Consider the following 15,821-nt stretch of genomic DNA (forward strand, 5'->3'; position numbering starts at 1 on the left):
GGATTTGGCAGCGGCCGGGCTTCCCCTCCTACTCCCTCCTCTTCACCATCTGCTCCACCTTCACACCTGGCCCGGAGCCGCGGCCGCCGCCTCCGCACCCGCGCCGGGGACTCTGCCGCCACAGGGTGGCGCTCGTGGACGGCTCCGCGGGCTACTCCTCCCTCAGACCCAAGAGTCCGGGTCTCCAGCCCCTCCTGCCTCAGACCCTGGGGTCGCAGCCCCCAGCCACACCCTCCCTGAGAATCCGGGGATTTCGCAAACAGGCAAAATTGCGAGACCAAGAGACCCAAGCGGGGACAAGGCGTGAAACGGGAGGCCGTGGTGGGGCAGTGACTACCGAGCCATTGGGTCCGTGGCGCCCGCCTGCCGCGCCGGCTGCTCCCGCCCAACCCCCTTGAGGGCTTATGCCACATCATGAAAATTTAATCCCAAATGCATTTGCGGCCCGACTCAGGGAGGTGGTGAGGAAAGCAGCGCACCCTCCTGGGGCTTGGATCTGGAGGGGAACTCAGCGCTGGGGAGCATGGCTGGCTGGGGTGGCGAAAGGAGCAGAGGCAGGACCTGCCTGTCCGCCAGAACCCGAGAAATAGTCTGGGTTCAATCCCCAAGGGGCAGGGCTGGCAGAGATGGAGTAAGAGGGCGGGGCCAGCCCCCAGCAGGAGGGGATACAACTGGGGGGGGGGCAGGGAAAGAACCTGGGGGGGGGGGTGGAGACTGAACTCGGACAGATTCCAGGGGAAGGGGGCAAAAATTAGGGCAGGGACAGATCCCAAGGGAGGGGTGAGACCTCAAGGGGCAGGAAGAGTACTCGGGAGAGAGGGACAAACCCCAAAGGGCCATACAGATTCCAGGGTGGTTGGGAATTATGGGGCTCGCTACTGGGGTCGGGTGTGGAACTATCAGGGCTGGAACTTAGAGGGGAAAGAAATCCAGGACGAAGGAACCGGGGAGGGGGGGCATGCACCCCGAGGAGAAATAGAACTGGAAGGGGACAGAATTTTAAAAAGATGGAAACAGGTGAATGAAGTCAAGAGGGAAGAAACCGGATGAGGGAAGAACTAGAGAGGACGATGGGTGGATCGAAATGCGGGTCGGATTTCGGGGGGGAGAGGGAAAGAATCCCCTGAATGAGAAAAGCACCCTCTGGATGAGGAAGTTGGAACTGAGGATGGTGCGGGATGGATGGGGATGGAAATCGGGGGGGGGGCGGGATGTGGAACTGGAGGGCACAGAAACTCGCAGGGGTAGGGCTGGGAGGATGAAAACGCAGGAGATGGAACCGTAGGGGACGAGAACGCAAGGACGAAATTAGGGCGAACTAAAAAGGAGAGGGAAACCTCAGGTGGACAAGAGAGCTCGGGAGGAGAGAAAAGGGATAGAAGGAGCTGGGGGGTGGGGATGGAGGACGGGGGTAGTAACTCCGGGAAGGGAGAGAATTGGGGCGATGCAACTCACGGGAGCGAGTTCAGAGCCCAGAGGCGTGGCCTTGGAATGGAAGGGCGGGGCCAGAGCGGAGCTGGAGGGCTGCGAGGGGCGGGGCCAGAGCCATATGGGCGTGGTCTGTCGTGGGTGGGCGGGGTCTCGCAGCCCCCCCGCCCCGCCCCCGACGCTGAGTCCCGCTACAGCCCCTAGGCAGCCAGCACACGCAGCCTCCTTCCCCCCCGAGCGGAGCTGCGGGGCCGGCCGGGCCGGGGCGGACCCCGGGAACCCGGACGCGGCCGCCCGGGCCCGCGGGCGGGGGGATTGGCAGGGGGACCGGCGGCAGGGCAGCCACCATGGAGTTCCGTCAGGAGGAGTTTCGGAAGCTAGCGGGTCGTGCCCTCGGGAGGCTGCACCGGTGAGCGTGGTGAGGGTCCTGGGCGGGGAAGAGCCCGAGTGTCCGAGGAGGGCACACATTCCCACCTGAGCCTAGACGGACAGATGGACAGGCTATACTCATGGATGGGGGTTCCACCCATCTGTCCGGTTTTCTCCCTTCTTTTCTTCCCGTACCCTCTCCCTGGTCCGGTCTCATCCATCATCTCGTTCATTTTTCTGCCCCACCCCATCCCAGACTCTTCCCGTTTTTTCCCTTGGACTGCTTATCTCCTTCTCTTTGGGTCTCTAACCCCCTTCCCCACTTTTGGGTCTCTTCTCTTCACTTCTCTTCACTCTGTCTCCTTTTGTCGGACCTCTGCCCCCTCTGTGGGTCTCTGACCCTCCCCCCCTTTCAGATGTCTGTCGCCCTCGCTCTGGGTTTTTATCCCCCACCCTGGGTGTCTCCATCTTCCTGTGTCTTCTCAGTTTCCACCTCTCAGAGAGTTTAATCTGAAGCTAAAGCGGATTGGGGCCCATTGGTCCTTGTCCTTGAGGAGAGCTAAGCTGGGAGGGGAAGCAGGGTATCCTGGGTCTCTGGAGGAGAAAGAAGTTGCAGGCCAGAAATTAGGCTCCTGGGGTATGGCAGACTTTCCAGAGGATATAGGTTAGAGGGAAGAAGGACTTCCTTTCATCCAGGGAGATGACCCCAGTGACCTGGGTGTCCCCAGGGCAGTCTGAACACCTCCCCACCCCAGCCTCTCACCCCCAACCCCATCCCTGGCTCCAAGTCAGAGAAATTACTCAGCTGCGGAGAAGCCTAAAAATATCTGGCCACAGTGCGGGGAGGAGATGGCCCCATCAGCACCATGCCCCTGCTGCCATTCTCTCGGACCCTGTCCCCTTGGCCCCGACCTCATCTTTAGTTGACCCTTTGTCCATCTCCCTAGACCATGCAAGTCCTCTGAGACAAACACTAGTCCTGCTCACTGCAGGTCACCTCCTAGCTCCATAGGTCCCCCACCCTCTAGGAACTGGAGGGATGGGAATAAGCTGGACAGAAGGGAGGGGGCAGGAGGATGATGCAGTGGGGAGGGGGGAGTGGAGATAACCTCACCCCTTCTCTTCCTAATCTTCCAGCCCCTCCCCACCCTTTTTCTCGCCTCCTTTCACGAGTTTCTCAAAATACATCAGTGCGAAGTCAGAAGAGGGAGAGAGACGTGCTGATGGAGGGGGCTGGAAGGAGGGTGGTGGCAGGAGGGATGCGTGCCTCAGGCCCCCTCCCTCAGTCCCTGCTTCTCAGTTTCTCATCTGTGTCTGGGTTTCTTTCCTCTGTGCCTTCACCTCTCCAGCTGCCTCCTGAGCCCCTGGAGACCCCAGAGCTCAGAGCTCCCACCAGGCCACGCACCAAAGAGCTGGAGTTTGAGAAGAACACTGCGTCTGAACCTTGCGGTTCACTCTGATAGTTGGACAGAGACAGGAATGCCCCATGTTGGACATAGCGCCCTGATTCCATTGAATCCTTTAGACAAAGCTGGGGAAACTGAGGCTTAGTTTGAGAAGAGGGAGAAATCCATGGATAAATACAAGTGCCATCATTTTTCGAGGCTGGTTTCCTCAAGATGCAGGATCCCAGAGTGGGTGGGGAACTCTCTCAGCCCAGGAAGCAGATGTTAACCCAGAGCGACCTGGGATCAGGACCTGGGAGGAAGGGGGATGCAGGAGAGACAGGAGCCAATGTGCCTCCTTTCAGAGAGCCAGGCCTTGGATGGGGCAATACTGGGGGCCAGGAAACCATCAGGATCCACTACGACTCTGGAGTGTGACCTTGGACATGCTACTCCTGCTTTCTGAACCTCAGTTTTTCCTTAGGTGTATAATGGGAAGAGTACCCAGGGACATAAAGGCAGGCCTAGGGGAAACGGGGAGTGGACAGAGAACCCCAGAGGAGCAAACACAGAGGCCCAGAGAGATTGCGACACCTCCATTTTGGTGCACTGCTTCCTAAGCGCAGCTTCTCCTCCTCCAGTCCTCAGACCTGAGTTCCAGCACCCAGGAAGGGCAGGAGGACCTCCCTCCAGGCTCTCCTGTCTCTGTTCCTGTCTTCTGGGAAGCCCTTGGGCCACATCCTCCCTGGTTCTCTTATCCCAAGATGATCAGTATCACCTGGAAGTTCCCTCATTGATTGTAACCTCACATTCTACCCCTGCCCCCATTTTATAGATGGGGGATTCCGGAGCCCCTGCCACATCCCATTTACAAAGCCTTGGTCAGAGATATGACACACTGGAGTATGAACCACGGAGTATCAAATTTCAGGGGCTGCCATCACCTCCTGAGTTTCAGGGTCAAATAGCACCTGATAGCGGCCTGGGTCAAAGTCTAATCGCACTGACCAAGTCTAATCACACTGGCGGCCCATTCTGATGCGGGATGGGGGGCAGTCCCTACCACCTTGCACTTTCATTCTGGGTCATCTATTCCCACCAACCCCTGGCTTTCATTCCTCCTCCCTCCTAGGTTCTATCCACTCCCCCAGTCTCTTTCTCCAACCCCTGTTTCTTAGCCACCCCCCCGCCCCCCCAACCTCCTTAAGTTCTAGGATGGGAAGGGTGGCTGTATTCTCTCATCTCTTCCACCCGCCTCCCCCCCAGACCGTCTGGCTGTTCTTTCCTCCCCCGTCCCAGTCTCCCTCGCCTCCATCTGTTCTAGCCCCTTCCTGGGATCCAGCCCGATCCCCTGGCTGCGTACCCGCCTCAGAGAGGGGCCGCATCTCACAAATCACGTCCCCAGCTTGTCTCTCCTCTGTCCTCCGGTCTCTCCATCTTTCAGTGTCCTGGGTCTCTGCATCTATGTCTTCTCTTTCAGGTTACTGTCTCCACCCATGTTAAAGCCTCTGCTCCCCTCTCATCTCTCATCTCTGTCGCCCTCTTCCTTTTGGGTCTTTCCACACCTGTTTCAGGGCACCTCTTTTTCCCAGCAGCCTCTCTCTGGGTGTGAGGTGGCTCTCCAAATACCCTCCGTCATCACAGACTCAATCCTGGTTCCAGAACGGGCGGGGGCGAGAGCCTCGCTGGGGACTGAGCCAATCCCCCTACCAGGGCCATCTGTCCCTTGCCAGGACACCACTTGCCACTCCCCCTCCCTACCCTCTAGCTGACAGCCTGAACTCAAGGTTCCCCAGGGCTGTCTGGCTGGGCTGCTGGACTCCAGGGAGCCTGACTTCTCCCCACCCTCAGGGAGTGGGCTTCCCGTGTTCAAAGGGAGTTGACTGCATGTCTGTCCCACACCTGGGTCCTGGAAACAGGGAAGGGAATGCCACAGGGGGCAGGGGAGGAGGGCGGTCGGTGTATATATAGCAGACGTGGCTGAGAAGCATCTGTTCTTTTGACACCTTTGCTGAAGCATTTCCTTAGCGCCTTTTGCTTCCTCAAATAGACTCATATATGGGAGAAGGAGCCCGAGAGAGTCTCTGGGCCTCGGGGTGGGGGCTGGGGGCAGAGGCCCTTGAATCACAAAGTGTCTAAAACTCCTGAGTTGAGAGATAACGCGGCTGGGGGAAAAGGGGATTGAGGGCTTCCACACCTGAGTCTGCAGCAGTGTGATTTCCTGGCCTGAAGGGGATGGAGAGAGGGGGTCCAGATTCCTGGATCCTGGGGGGAGATGGGAACTAGGGGCTGGACTCCTGGGGAAGGAGGGAGTGCGGGGTTAGGAGTCTTGAAAAGCCCTGGACTCCTGTGTCATGGGGAGGAGGGGGCCAGGGGCCTGGACTTAGGGAGTCTTTGACTCTTGCGGCCCTGCAGCCTTCTGGAGAAGCGGCAGGAAGGTGCAGAGACGCTGGAGCTGAGTGCTGACGGGCGCCCCGTGACGACGCAGACCCGGGACCCGCCGGTAGTGGACTGCACCTGCTTCGGTCTCCCTCGCCGCTACATTATCGCCATCATGAGCGGTCTGGGCTTCTGCATTAGCTTCGGGATCCGCTGCAACCTAGGCGTGGCCATCGTCTCCATGGTCAACAACAGCACGACCCACCGCGGGGGCCACGTGGTGGTGCAGGTAGTTGGGGGCGTGGCCCGGCGCGCGGGGCCCACCTGCCCACTCCCGCTGATGATGTCACGTTCCGCCGGGCGAGGCCCCCCGCCGAGCCCCTTCCAACTCCAGCTTGAGCATCCCGGCGCAACTGTGCGCCCACCTGGCTCTCCTCCGCCTCACGGCTCTCCCCTTCCTAAGCCCGGCCCTGATCTAAATGAAGCTCCGCCCCTGTTTATTTCAGGTCCCTGATTTCCAAATGCAGACTCTGCCCTGGTATTAGAGTTCCTACGTGCTGCCCCTGTTCCATTGTAGGCCTCCTAGCAACTTTGCTCCATCTGCCACCCACGCCTGTCCCGGTGTTACATCCTAATCCCAGTCCCCTCGCAGGCTCCACCCTGAATTTTGATCCGGGCTTTTCTGAAGTTTAGTCGCTGCTAAATCCTGCTTCATCTGCTCTGGACTTTACCTAAAGCCCACCTTATCTCAGACTTTCTCCCTATTTTTAATTATTATTTTTTTAAAGATATAAAAATTTTAAGTAACCTTTACGCCCAAGGTGGGGCTCAAACTTACAACCCCGAAATCAAGAGTTGCATGCTCTACCGACTGAGCCACCTAGGCTTCCCACTTTCTCCTTATTTTAATTCCGTGTAGGCGGTGCCCTTGCCTCAGGAAAAATGTCTGATTTAGGCACTGGCCTACCTTGCCCCTTTGGCTGCTTCCTGTCCCTGACTAGACCCCACCCAGTCACTCCGCAAACAGGTGATAAGTTGGTTAAGAGAAGTAAGTGGAGACAGAGTCCCCACCCTATTGATGGGCCCCTCCACATTCAAAGAAGGGGCACCGATGCAAGGAAGCAGGCAGAGCTAGGCTTTTAGGCAGCGACAGGCCCCGTTGCTAGGGTAGGACAGCCCTGGCAGCCTGGGTGAGCAGAATAGGGAGGACGACTTGGCAGGGGTTTGGGCGCAAGAGGGGTCCTTGTTGTTGATTGGCTGAGGGCTGAAATATCTTTGCGCTGATTGGTGGAGGGGTAGAGCCTGGGGTCCGGCCGCTGGATTGATGTGCCTTTTGGCCCGCAGAAAGCTCAATTTAACTGGGATCCAGAGACTGTTGGCCTCATACACGGCTCCTTTTTCTGGGGCTACATTGTCACCCAGATTCCTGGAGGATTTATCTGCCAAAAATTCGCAGCCAACAGGTACAGGGCTGGGGTCCCGAGGTGGGCGGGAGCTACAAGTGTGTGGGTAGACTACAGGTGTGGCCTGGCATTTCGTGGCCGCCTGGGAGGGAGGAGTGGGAGGAGCCTGAGTTCGGGGGCGGGGTCTTAGAGAAAGGCGGGACTTGTGGTTGTGGAAGGTAAGAGATACAAAGGTGGGGGCAGGGGTCCTGGGGAAACACAAGGCCTGGCCCACTGTGGGCAGAAAGAACAGAATCCTAGCTCTGGCGGGATAGCTGGACCCTGTTATCGTACTATGGACTCTTCCCACCAGGGTTTTCGGCTTTGCTATTGTGGCCACATCCACTCTAAACATGCTGATCCCCTCGGCTGCACGAGTCCATTATGGCTGTGTCATCTTCGTGAGGATCCTGCAGGGGTTGGTAGAGGTAAAGCCCTGCTCCATATGATCCTGTGCCTATTCTGACTCAGCCTCTTCTCGTTGACTTTGGTTTTCTCCTTCCTAGGGGGTCACGTACCCTGCCTGCCACGGCATCTGGAGCAAATGGGCCCCGCCCTTAGAGCGGAGTCGCTTGGCAACAACAGCCTTTTGCGGTGAGAGGAAGGGGCTGGGATCCAGACTTGCGGGTCTAAGGGAGGAGGGACCCTGACCTGTACTTCTATGTCCCAGAATGGCAGGGGCTGGGAGGCCGCGTTCCCGGATCTGAGAATAGATGAGCCTGTTCTGCATCTTGCGTCCTCCCTCGCAGGTTCCTATGCTGGGGCGGTGGTCGCAATGCCCCTCGCCGGGGTCCTGGTGCAGTACTCAGGATGGAGCTCTGTGTTCTACGTCTACGGTGAGGGGCCCTGACGCCTGGGTCCGGGTGGCGCTGGGGCGGAGCGAGGCCGGTCGTCACCTCGCTTTCATCCCCCTCCTGACCCCCCCCCCCCCAGGCAGCTTCGGGATCTTTTGGTACCTGTTTTGGCTGCTCGTCTCCTATGAGTCCCCGGCTCTGCACCCCAGCATCTCCGAAGAGGAGCGCAAGTATATCGAGGACGCCATCGGCGAGAGCGCCAAACTCATGAACCCAGTCACGGTCAGGGCCCAAGCCCGCCGGGGGTGGGTGGTGGGGTAAGGAAAGATATCCAGGCAGGGAGGCAGGAGAAAAGGGGGCTCCGAACCTCCACAGTGTGTAGATGGTGGTGGGTTCCTGTGGACTCTCAGAGGAGACAGGATGGGGACGCGCAGTGGGCGGGGCTAGAATCCAGGAGGCGGAGCTAAAGCCCGGGGCGGGGTGGGGGGGGACGGATTAGCAGGTGCTGAGGGCAGGGATAGGTCGCGAAGTGCCCAGAACCACTATGGGGCGTGGTTAAACCAGCAGAATCGGGATTAGAATGTGGGGAGTTTGCTTAGACCTTTGGGTGAGTGAGGCTGGAATTAGGGGGCATAATAGAACGGAAAGAGATTTCTGGGCTCACATTGACGGGTCTCTGAGGGTCATCGCGGGGTCCGGACCCTTGCAGCCCTAAAGTGTCACCGTGAGGTTGGAAATCCTGGGTCTCTGTGGGATTATAATTGAGTCCCTGAAGGGACGAGGAGAGCGCCCCCCCCCCCGTCTGTATTTTAGCGGCCTCTCCTCTCCATTCCCCGCCCTGCAGAAGTTTAACACACCCTGGCGGCGCTTCTTCACGTCCATGCCAGTCTATGCCATCATCGTGGCTAACTTCTGCCGCAGCTGGACGTTCTACCTACTCCTTATCTCCCAGCCCGCCTACTTCGAAGAGGTGTTCGGCTTCGAGATCAGCAAGGTGGGGCCCGGGAAGGGAAGGCAGGGGGCGCTGCAGGGGGAGATGGAGCAGGCGGGCCTGGATCCCAAGAGGTTGGAACGGGGGACAGGGAGGAGCCAGAGGTGCACGAACAGTGTGGAGAGGCCCGGCCGGCAGCCTCCGAGCCTCGCTCTGTACTCTCCTGGTGCAGGTGGGCCTGGTGTCAGCGTTGCCCCACTTGGTCATGACCATCATCGTGCCCATCGGCGGCCAGATCGCGGACTTCCTGAGGAGCCGCCGAATCATGTCCACCACTAACGTGCGCAAGTTGATGAACTGCGGAGGTGAGTGGGGCGGGGCCGCGAGCCGGTTACGGGGCAGCCGGGCTGTGCGGCAGGACCCTGGGAGGACTGAGATGAGGTCAGGGGCGTGTCCAAAAAGGCGGAGCCGGGTTGAGGCGGTAGTGGATGGAATGGTCTCCCGCTGCCCTCTCGAGGCCCGCAGGGTGGAAGGGCAAGGTGGGTGTGACGATCCGAGTGGGGCACCAGCGAGACCAAATTGGGCCTGGCAGGGCGGGGCCTACACGCGACTGGGAGCAGCGGGACCAGAACTAGGTAATCTAGAGGGGCTGTGCGAGGGGGGCACCCGGAGAGAAGAGGTCTGGGTGGCGCGGTGACTAATCAATGAGAACCGAGGGAAGGTGCGTATGGTGCAAGGGTGGGGCTCGGACCCTGCGTCTTCAGGGCCCGGCTTCATCAGGGAGTGGGGCCAAGGAGAGCCCAGCCGGGGCGGTGGGGACTCTTGTGCGCACGTGGTCAAGGACGTTAGGGAGGATTAGGGAGGTGAGGGTCGGGGTTAGGGCGGGCGCGGGCAGAATGAGGGATTGGGCAGGCTGAACCCGCACCAAGCCAGGGACAGGTGTGGGGGGGCGGCCTGGGCGGATGGAGGCGGGCAGGAGAGGCGGTGTGGGGCGGCCGACGCTCAGACGACACGGTCGCCCGGCCCTCGGCAGGCTTCGGCATGGAAGCCACGCTGCTGCTGGTGGTCGGCTACTCGCACTCCAAGGGCGTGGCCATCTCCTTCCTGGTCCTCGCGGTGGGCTTCAGCGGCTTCGCCATCTCTGGTGAGAACCGCCTCCGCGCTTGGCGGACTCTGGACAGCTCTGTGGGGAACTTCCTGGCTCAGGAAGGTGGCCTGGAAAGAGCGGGAGGGACGGGGGTGGGGGTGGGGTTTGCGATGGGGGGAGGAGGAGCGGCTCTGCAGGAGTCACTCGAGGGAGGCTCAGTCGGAGTGTCGCCTTCTGACTTGCCTCGCCAGGGTTCAACGTGAACCACCTGGACATCGCGCCGCGCTACGCCAGCATCCTCATGGGCATCTCCAACGGCGTGGGCACGTTGTCCGGCATGGTGTGCCCCATCATCGTGGGGGCCATGACCAAACACAAGGTCCGTGCGCTGGCCCCGACCGGCTCGCCCTCCCAGTTTGGGCTTCACCCTCGCTGGCCTCCATCCCTGCCCTCTCCTGGTCTCTTTCTGCTTCTCTCTGGACCTGTCTCCCTTGCTCTGCACTCAGTTTCTCGCTCCACCTTCTGTTTCTCTGTCCTCTGACTTCACTTCCCCCCTGTCCTCCCCTCCGCAGACTCGGGAGGAGTGGCAGTACGTCTTCCTAATCGCTTCCCTGGTGCACTATGGGGGTGTCATCTTCTACGGGGTCTTCGCTTCTGGAGAGAAGCAGCCGTGGGCCGAGCCTGAGGAGATGAGTGAGGAGAAGTGTGGCTTCGTTGGCCACGACCAGCTGGCTGGCAGCGATGAAAGCGATATGGAGGATGAGGCTGAGCCTCCTGGGGCTCCCCCCGCTCCCCCTCCTTCCTATGGGGCCACACACAGCACAGTCCAGCCCCCAAGACCCCCACCCCCTGTCCGGGACTACTGACCATGTGCCTCCCACTGAATGGCAGTTTCCAGGACCTCCATTCCACACATCACTGGCCTGAGTGGCTGTCAAGGAATCCCAGTTCTCTCTGTCCTGCTGCAGGCCTAAGAAGCACTCGCCCTCTTCCCCAGTGCTGTCAAATCCTCTTTCCTTCCCGATCACCTCTCAGGGGTAGTGAAGCTGCAGACTGGCAGTTTCGAGAATACCCAAATTCTCCTAAAGATTTTCCTTCTCCACTTGTTCTGCCTCAGTGGTTTCAAATCTCTCCTTTCAGGGCTTTATTTGGATGGACAGTTCAATCTTTTACTCTCTTGTGGTTTTGAGGCACCCTTCCGTCACCCTCTCCTTGAACCCCTGGGACTCTCGGGCTAACCCCTGAGACCACTCAGCCTTCCTCGCCTTTCAGAAGAAACATTCAAGGTCTTCCTCTAGAAATGACAAACCTCTCCTGATTCCATTTTGCATTTCCCAGGTTGGTTTAACCAACTGTCCATCCCTGCCATTCTAGGGATCGATTTTCACCAGCGTTTCTGAGGGAGAATGGCAGTTTCAAGACAACCCCCCCCACCCCGCCCCACCTCCCCCGCCCCTTCCCTCCACCAGCAGATGCTGCTGAAGCACCAAATTTCCCAAGACCTTCTCCCTAGCTTAGCACAATGTCTAGGGAAACCAGACGGTGGTTTTAACATTATGCCTCTTTCCACCCCCATGCACTTTTTCTGACACGTTTTCAGGTCTGAATAGTGGCTGCTCAAGTCCATTAACTCAATGGTGTGAAGCCACCATTATTGAACTTCCCCGTGGTGGTTTCAAGATGCCCCTCTTCCCCCTAATTCCTTGCACTTTATTCTCCTGGGTGGTTCCGAACTACTCTTGTTTTCTCAGTGGCCATTTGTTGTGTCCCTCAGGGGCTAAATGACTCAAAATCTGGGATCCTTCCCCCTCTCAGACTCCCTTGTTTCGACTAAGAATTTGGGGAGCATATGCAGGAGGAGTCACAGAATCCCAGGAAAGGGAATGGGGCTGGGGGAGAGGGATGTTTTTCCCTGGAGCAGGGTTGTGTCTTTGTGTCTCTGTGACTGTAAATCCTGCCCTGCCCCACTCCCAATAAAATGCTTTGGTGTACAGACTCAGTCGTCATTGGCGGTGGCCGTCACAGGAGCCTGGGCCCCCAGCTCCCTCCTCCCTGGGCCCCAAAGTCCTAAGACCCCCGCCCCCTCCTCTCCCAGGACGCAAGCCAGAGTAGGGGCCCAGCCGTGGGAACACTTGATTTATTCGGCCTCAAACGGTGTTCTCCGGTCACAGCGAAAGCGTCTTGGTGTGTTGGACCTCCTATCCAAGAGGACTAACTATGTAGCATAGCATGCCAGGAGGACAGGACCTCTGGGTCCTTCCTCCGTCTGGGGATGGCGCAGGTCTGGCAGGACGCGAGTGGGGCTTACACGAAGTTGTTGGGTAGCGTGGCGGGGGAGAGCGGCTCCAGGCTCTGCGGGCGGTTTCCGCGGGGCGGCGGGGGCAGCTTGGGTGGCAGCGGGGGAGTGGGTGGCGGCTGTTTGGTGGCGATGTGTGAAGGGACCCAGGCATCCGGGGCATAAAAATAGAGGTCGTAGGGGTCCTTCGGGGCTTCCAAGTGCATAACTGTGGGAGCAAAGGGGCGAGGTCATCCCCAGGCTGACCCGGGCCTGTTCCCTGTGCTGCGTCTATGGCCAATGAGGAGGCGGGAAGGAGGTTCCGACCGCTCATTGGAAAGGGGTTTTCAAATCAAAGGGCGAGGCACCCAGAACCGGAGGGGGCGTGGCTTCCGGGCCACGGGGGCGTGGCCTGCCACGGAGGGGCGTGGCGTAGGACTCCACGAGGAGGGGAAGGGGCGGGGCTTTGGGGGACCCTCCGCTCTCCAGCTGTTGCAATTCCCAGCAGGGCTGGAGGCGGCGCTGGACCGCTTCGAGGGATTTCGGAGAACTGGGGGAAGGATCATGGAGGGATCCCGGCTTCTATTGACCTTGGATGGAGGACCTGTACTTTTTGGCAGGGCGCCCTAAGGTGCAGGCGAAACAGCGTTAAGGAAACACGCAGTCATTCAAGGGGAGGGACGTTGTGAGGGTCGCTCACCCGGTTCATCTCCGTCGTTTGGAAGGCGGTGGTGTGCGAAGGGCCGGTGTCGAGCCGCCCGGCGGTAGAGACACCACAGCAGCAGGAAGATGCCGATCAGCAGTCCGGTCCCAGCGAGGAATAGGCACAGGGCCCCGCCCGCCGCGCCCCGGGGGCGCCCCACCAGGGTCACGCCTGAAGGAGGAGGGCCCAGGAATTGAGCAATCTAAACTCCCAGCCCCGTCTTCCCGAGACCCAAGAACTCGGCCCCCACTCCTTCCACTCTCAGACCCCACATGACAGCCGTCAGCACCCTCCTGCCTCGGACTAAGGAGCGGGTCTGCAGTCCGCCCTCCCGGAGACCCAGGAGCCCCGACCCCAGCCCCCTCCACTCTCAGACCCAGGAGTCCAGGACCCCCAGCCTCCTCCTCCCTCAGACCCAGGAGTCCGGGTCCTGGCCCCTCACCAGTCTCCTCCACTCGTTCCACCACGATGATAGTGCTGACTCTGTCACCTCGGCTGCGCCGCTGGGGGGCCCGTGGAGTGGCAGGGGCCGGCCAACTGGGGGACCCCAGTGGAGCAGGGGGGCCCGCAATCCGGGCTGAGGGAAAAAAGGCGTCAGGCCCTTTAGAGCTAGAATTTGGGGAGGCCTTTGGCTCAACTGCCTCAGGAGAATCTGAGGTGGGCAATTTAAGGGAGTCAGGCTGGGTGACTGCAGAGGTTTCTGATTTGGGACTCAAGGACAGCTCATCTAGGGCAGATGTTTTGTCCTTGAAAGATGTAGTCATTTCTGGTTGAGGACTGGCAGAGATCTCAGGGTCAGAGGTCATGGGATTGTCTGTTGCATCTTGGTAGTGGGTTGTGGGGGATTCTGTTTGGGGAATTTTAGTGGGGCTGGGGTTATGGGTTACATGGGATTCTGGGTGGGGGATTTCAGTAGACTCCAGGTGGAGAGTCTGGAGAAATTCAGAGATTGGGATTTCAGTGATGTTAGGATTATGGGTTTCTGGAGATTTAGGGTGAAGAATCTTGGTGGGGTCAAGATGTGGGGTCTCAGGGACTTCTGCATGTGGGATTTTGGTGGAATTAAGTTTGGGAATCTCTGAGGATTCTTGGTGTGAAGTTTGGGTAGGGTCAGGGCTTGGGGTCTCAGGAAATTCTGGGCGTGAGGTTTTGGAGGGATTAGTTTTGAGGGTCTCAGGGGATTCTGAGTGTGGAATATCAGTCGGGTCAAGTTTGGGGATCTCAGAAGGTTCTAGAAGGGTCATTTTGGAGGGGCTAATTTTGGGGGTCTCCAGAGAGTCTGCTATTGAGGTGCTGAGTGAGTTAGATTTAGGGCTCTCAGAAGACTCTGGGTGTGGGATTTCTCCGAGGTCATGGTTGGTAGTCTCAGTGAAGTCCAGGCGGGAAGGCTCAGGGGAAACGGCATGAGGTGATTTGGAGGGCTCAGGATAAGCAGTCGCAAGAGAATCAGGGTTAGGCCGGTCTTGAGTGGAATTCTCAGAAGCAGGAGCGGAGGTCTGAGAAGGGTGGCCCATCTCTGGGAAGTCGGGGACTGTAAGCGGCGAGGCCGAAGGGTCAGCCTTGGAACCCAGCCAGGCGAGGAGGAAGACGAGGAGGAGGAAGATCGCGCCGAGGGATTTCATAGCTCTGGGAGACGTTTATAGCTGCGGGGGAGCGGGAAGGAAGGGGTTAAGGTTGGAAGCCTCCCGGGAATCCTCCCCGAGCCCCGAGGCCACGCCCACGCCCGGAGGCCACGCCCACTGGTCCCCAGGTGGGCCACAATCCTGCCCAGAATGGCGCCCGGGAAAGGAGGGGAACCCAGCTGCAATACCCTGAAGGCCTTAGCTAAGGGGGACTGAGGCGCGGGGCTTCTTGGGAGCCGTAGTTAATTTCTTTATCTGTTTCCCCGAGGGGGGGTCCCAGAAAAATTGAGAAAGACCGACCTCTCCAAGCTCTCAGACCTCCCCCACTTCTATTGCAGAGGGTGTAGACCTCCAAGAGGACACAGGAGCCCTTCCTCTCTGAGGGCTCCGTGGACCCCTTCCCTGTACAGTTGTTTACACCAGAGGAGGTTCAGAAGGAATGACTGGGGGCTGGGGCCCTGAAATGCCTTAATCTGAGGGAGAAGGGAGACTCCTGGGACCAGGGCGAGAAGGCTGCTGGGGGTTCACCCCAGTTTCCAGAGGGTGGAGGGTACTGTGGGTCTAAATTCCCGGTTCCTTTGAGAGGAGAGGCCTGATGGCTCAGATGCCTCGAATTTCTCGAGGGAGCAAGCTTAGGGGGGCTGGATTACAGGAGAGGAAGGAGACCGGAGGCTTGAACTCTAGAGAACTGGGCATTCTGACTCTTGGGTCCTCAGCAGATAGCAGAGTGGGGTTCTGGATTCCTCTGCCTGGAGAGCAACTGTGGGGCAGGACTCTGGTCCCTCTGTTTATTGAGGATGGAGCTGAGATCCTAGGCTCTTATGACTGGTCTGGGGCAGAGACACCTCCATCTGTGCTGAGGTGGAGGTGGGGGTGGCAGATATCTGGATAGGACAAGGTCACTTGGGGCCTGGGGTCTCTTACCTGCTCAGTGAGGTCCAAGATAACAGCAGGTGAACAGAGCTGGACGCAGAGATCGATGAACGCTGCAGAATGGCTCCGGGCGGGGCGGCAGGAGGTAGGGTCCCAGGGGTGCAGGTGACCAGGTGACGCACCTGACCCTCTCCCTGGGGATCCTGGGAGCCTGGCTACAGGCTTGTGCTCTTAAAGGGACAGAGATAAAGAACATCATCTCTGGAATGGGGGAGGGAGTTAGGGATTGGATCATATCTATTTGGTGGAGGGATGTGGCCCAACCAAGCTCTCTTTTCTTTGAAACCAGGGGTCCGGGGGTACCTGGGTGGCTCAGTCGGTTAATCGGCTGTCTTAGGCTCGTGTCATGATCCTGGGGTCCTAGGATTGAGCCCTGAGTCTGGTTCCCTGCTCAGCGGGAGCCTGCTTCTCCCTCTCCCTCTGCTGCTCCTCTTGCTTGAACTCTCTGTCAAATAAATAAAATCTTTAAAAAA

At 59.0% G+C, this 15,821-nt stretch overlaps 2 protein-coding genes across 2 annotated transcripts; one reads left to right on the top strand and one right to left on the bottom strand.

Annotated features, from left to right (window-relative positions):
* Window positions 1-1,629: 1,629 nt before the first annotated feature.
* SLC17A7 (solute carrier family 17 member 7) lies at window positions 1,630-11,810 on the top strand. Its single transcript, XM_072771541.1, has 12 exons — window positions 1,630-1,837; window positions 5,598-5,850; window positions 6,906-7,024; window positions 7,317-7,431; window positions 7,510-7,597; window positions 7,753-7,839; window positions 7,937-8,079; window positions 8,642-8,791; window positions 8,961-9,093; window positions 9,762-9,872; window positions 10,067-10,194; window positions 10,388-11,810. Exons 1-12 carry the CDS (start codon window positions 1,776-1,778, stop codon window positions 10,679-10,681), a joined length of 1,683 nt encoding a protein of 560 aa, XP_072627642.1. The 5' UTR covers window positions 1,630-1,775; the 3' UTR covers window positions 10,682-11,810.
* Window positions 11,811-11,936: 126 nt separating this feature from the next.
* GFY (golgi associated olfactory signaling regulator) lies at window positions 11,937-15,790 on the bottom strand. Its single transcript, XM_072811036.1, has 5 exons — window positions 15,652-15,790; window positions 15,340-15,518; window positions 13,236-14,436; window positions 12,791-12,964; window positions 11,937-12,319 (listed from the first exon to the last, which is right to left on the bottom strand). Exons 3-5 carry the CDS (start codon window positions 14,413-14,415, stop codon window positions 12,120-12,122), a joined length of 1,554 nt encoding a protein of 517 aa, XP_072667137.1. The 5' UTR covers window positions 14,416-14,436; window positions 15,340-15,518; window positions 15,652-15,790; the 3' UTR covers window positions 11,937-12,119.
* Between the last annotated feature and the right edge of the window lie 31 nt (window positions 15,791-15,821).

The sequence above is a fragment of the Canis lupus genome, chromosome 1, assembly GCF_048164855.1.
Source record: "Canis lupus baileyi chromosome 1, mCanLup2.hap1, whole genome shotgun sequence".
Lineage (NCBI taxonomy): Eukaryota > Metazoa > Chordata > Mammalia > Carnivora > Canidae > Canis > Canis lupus.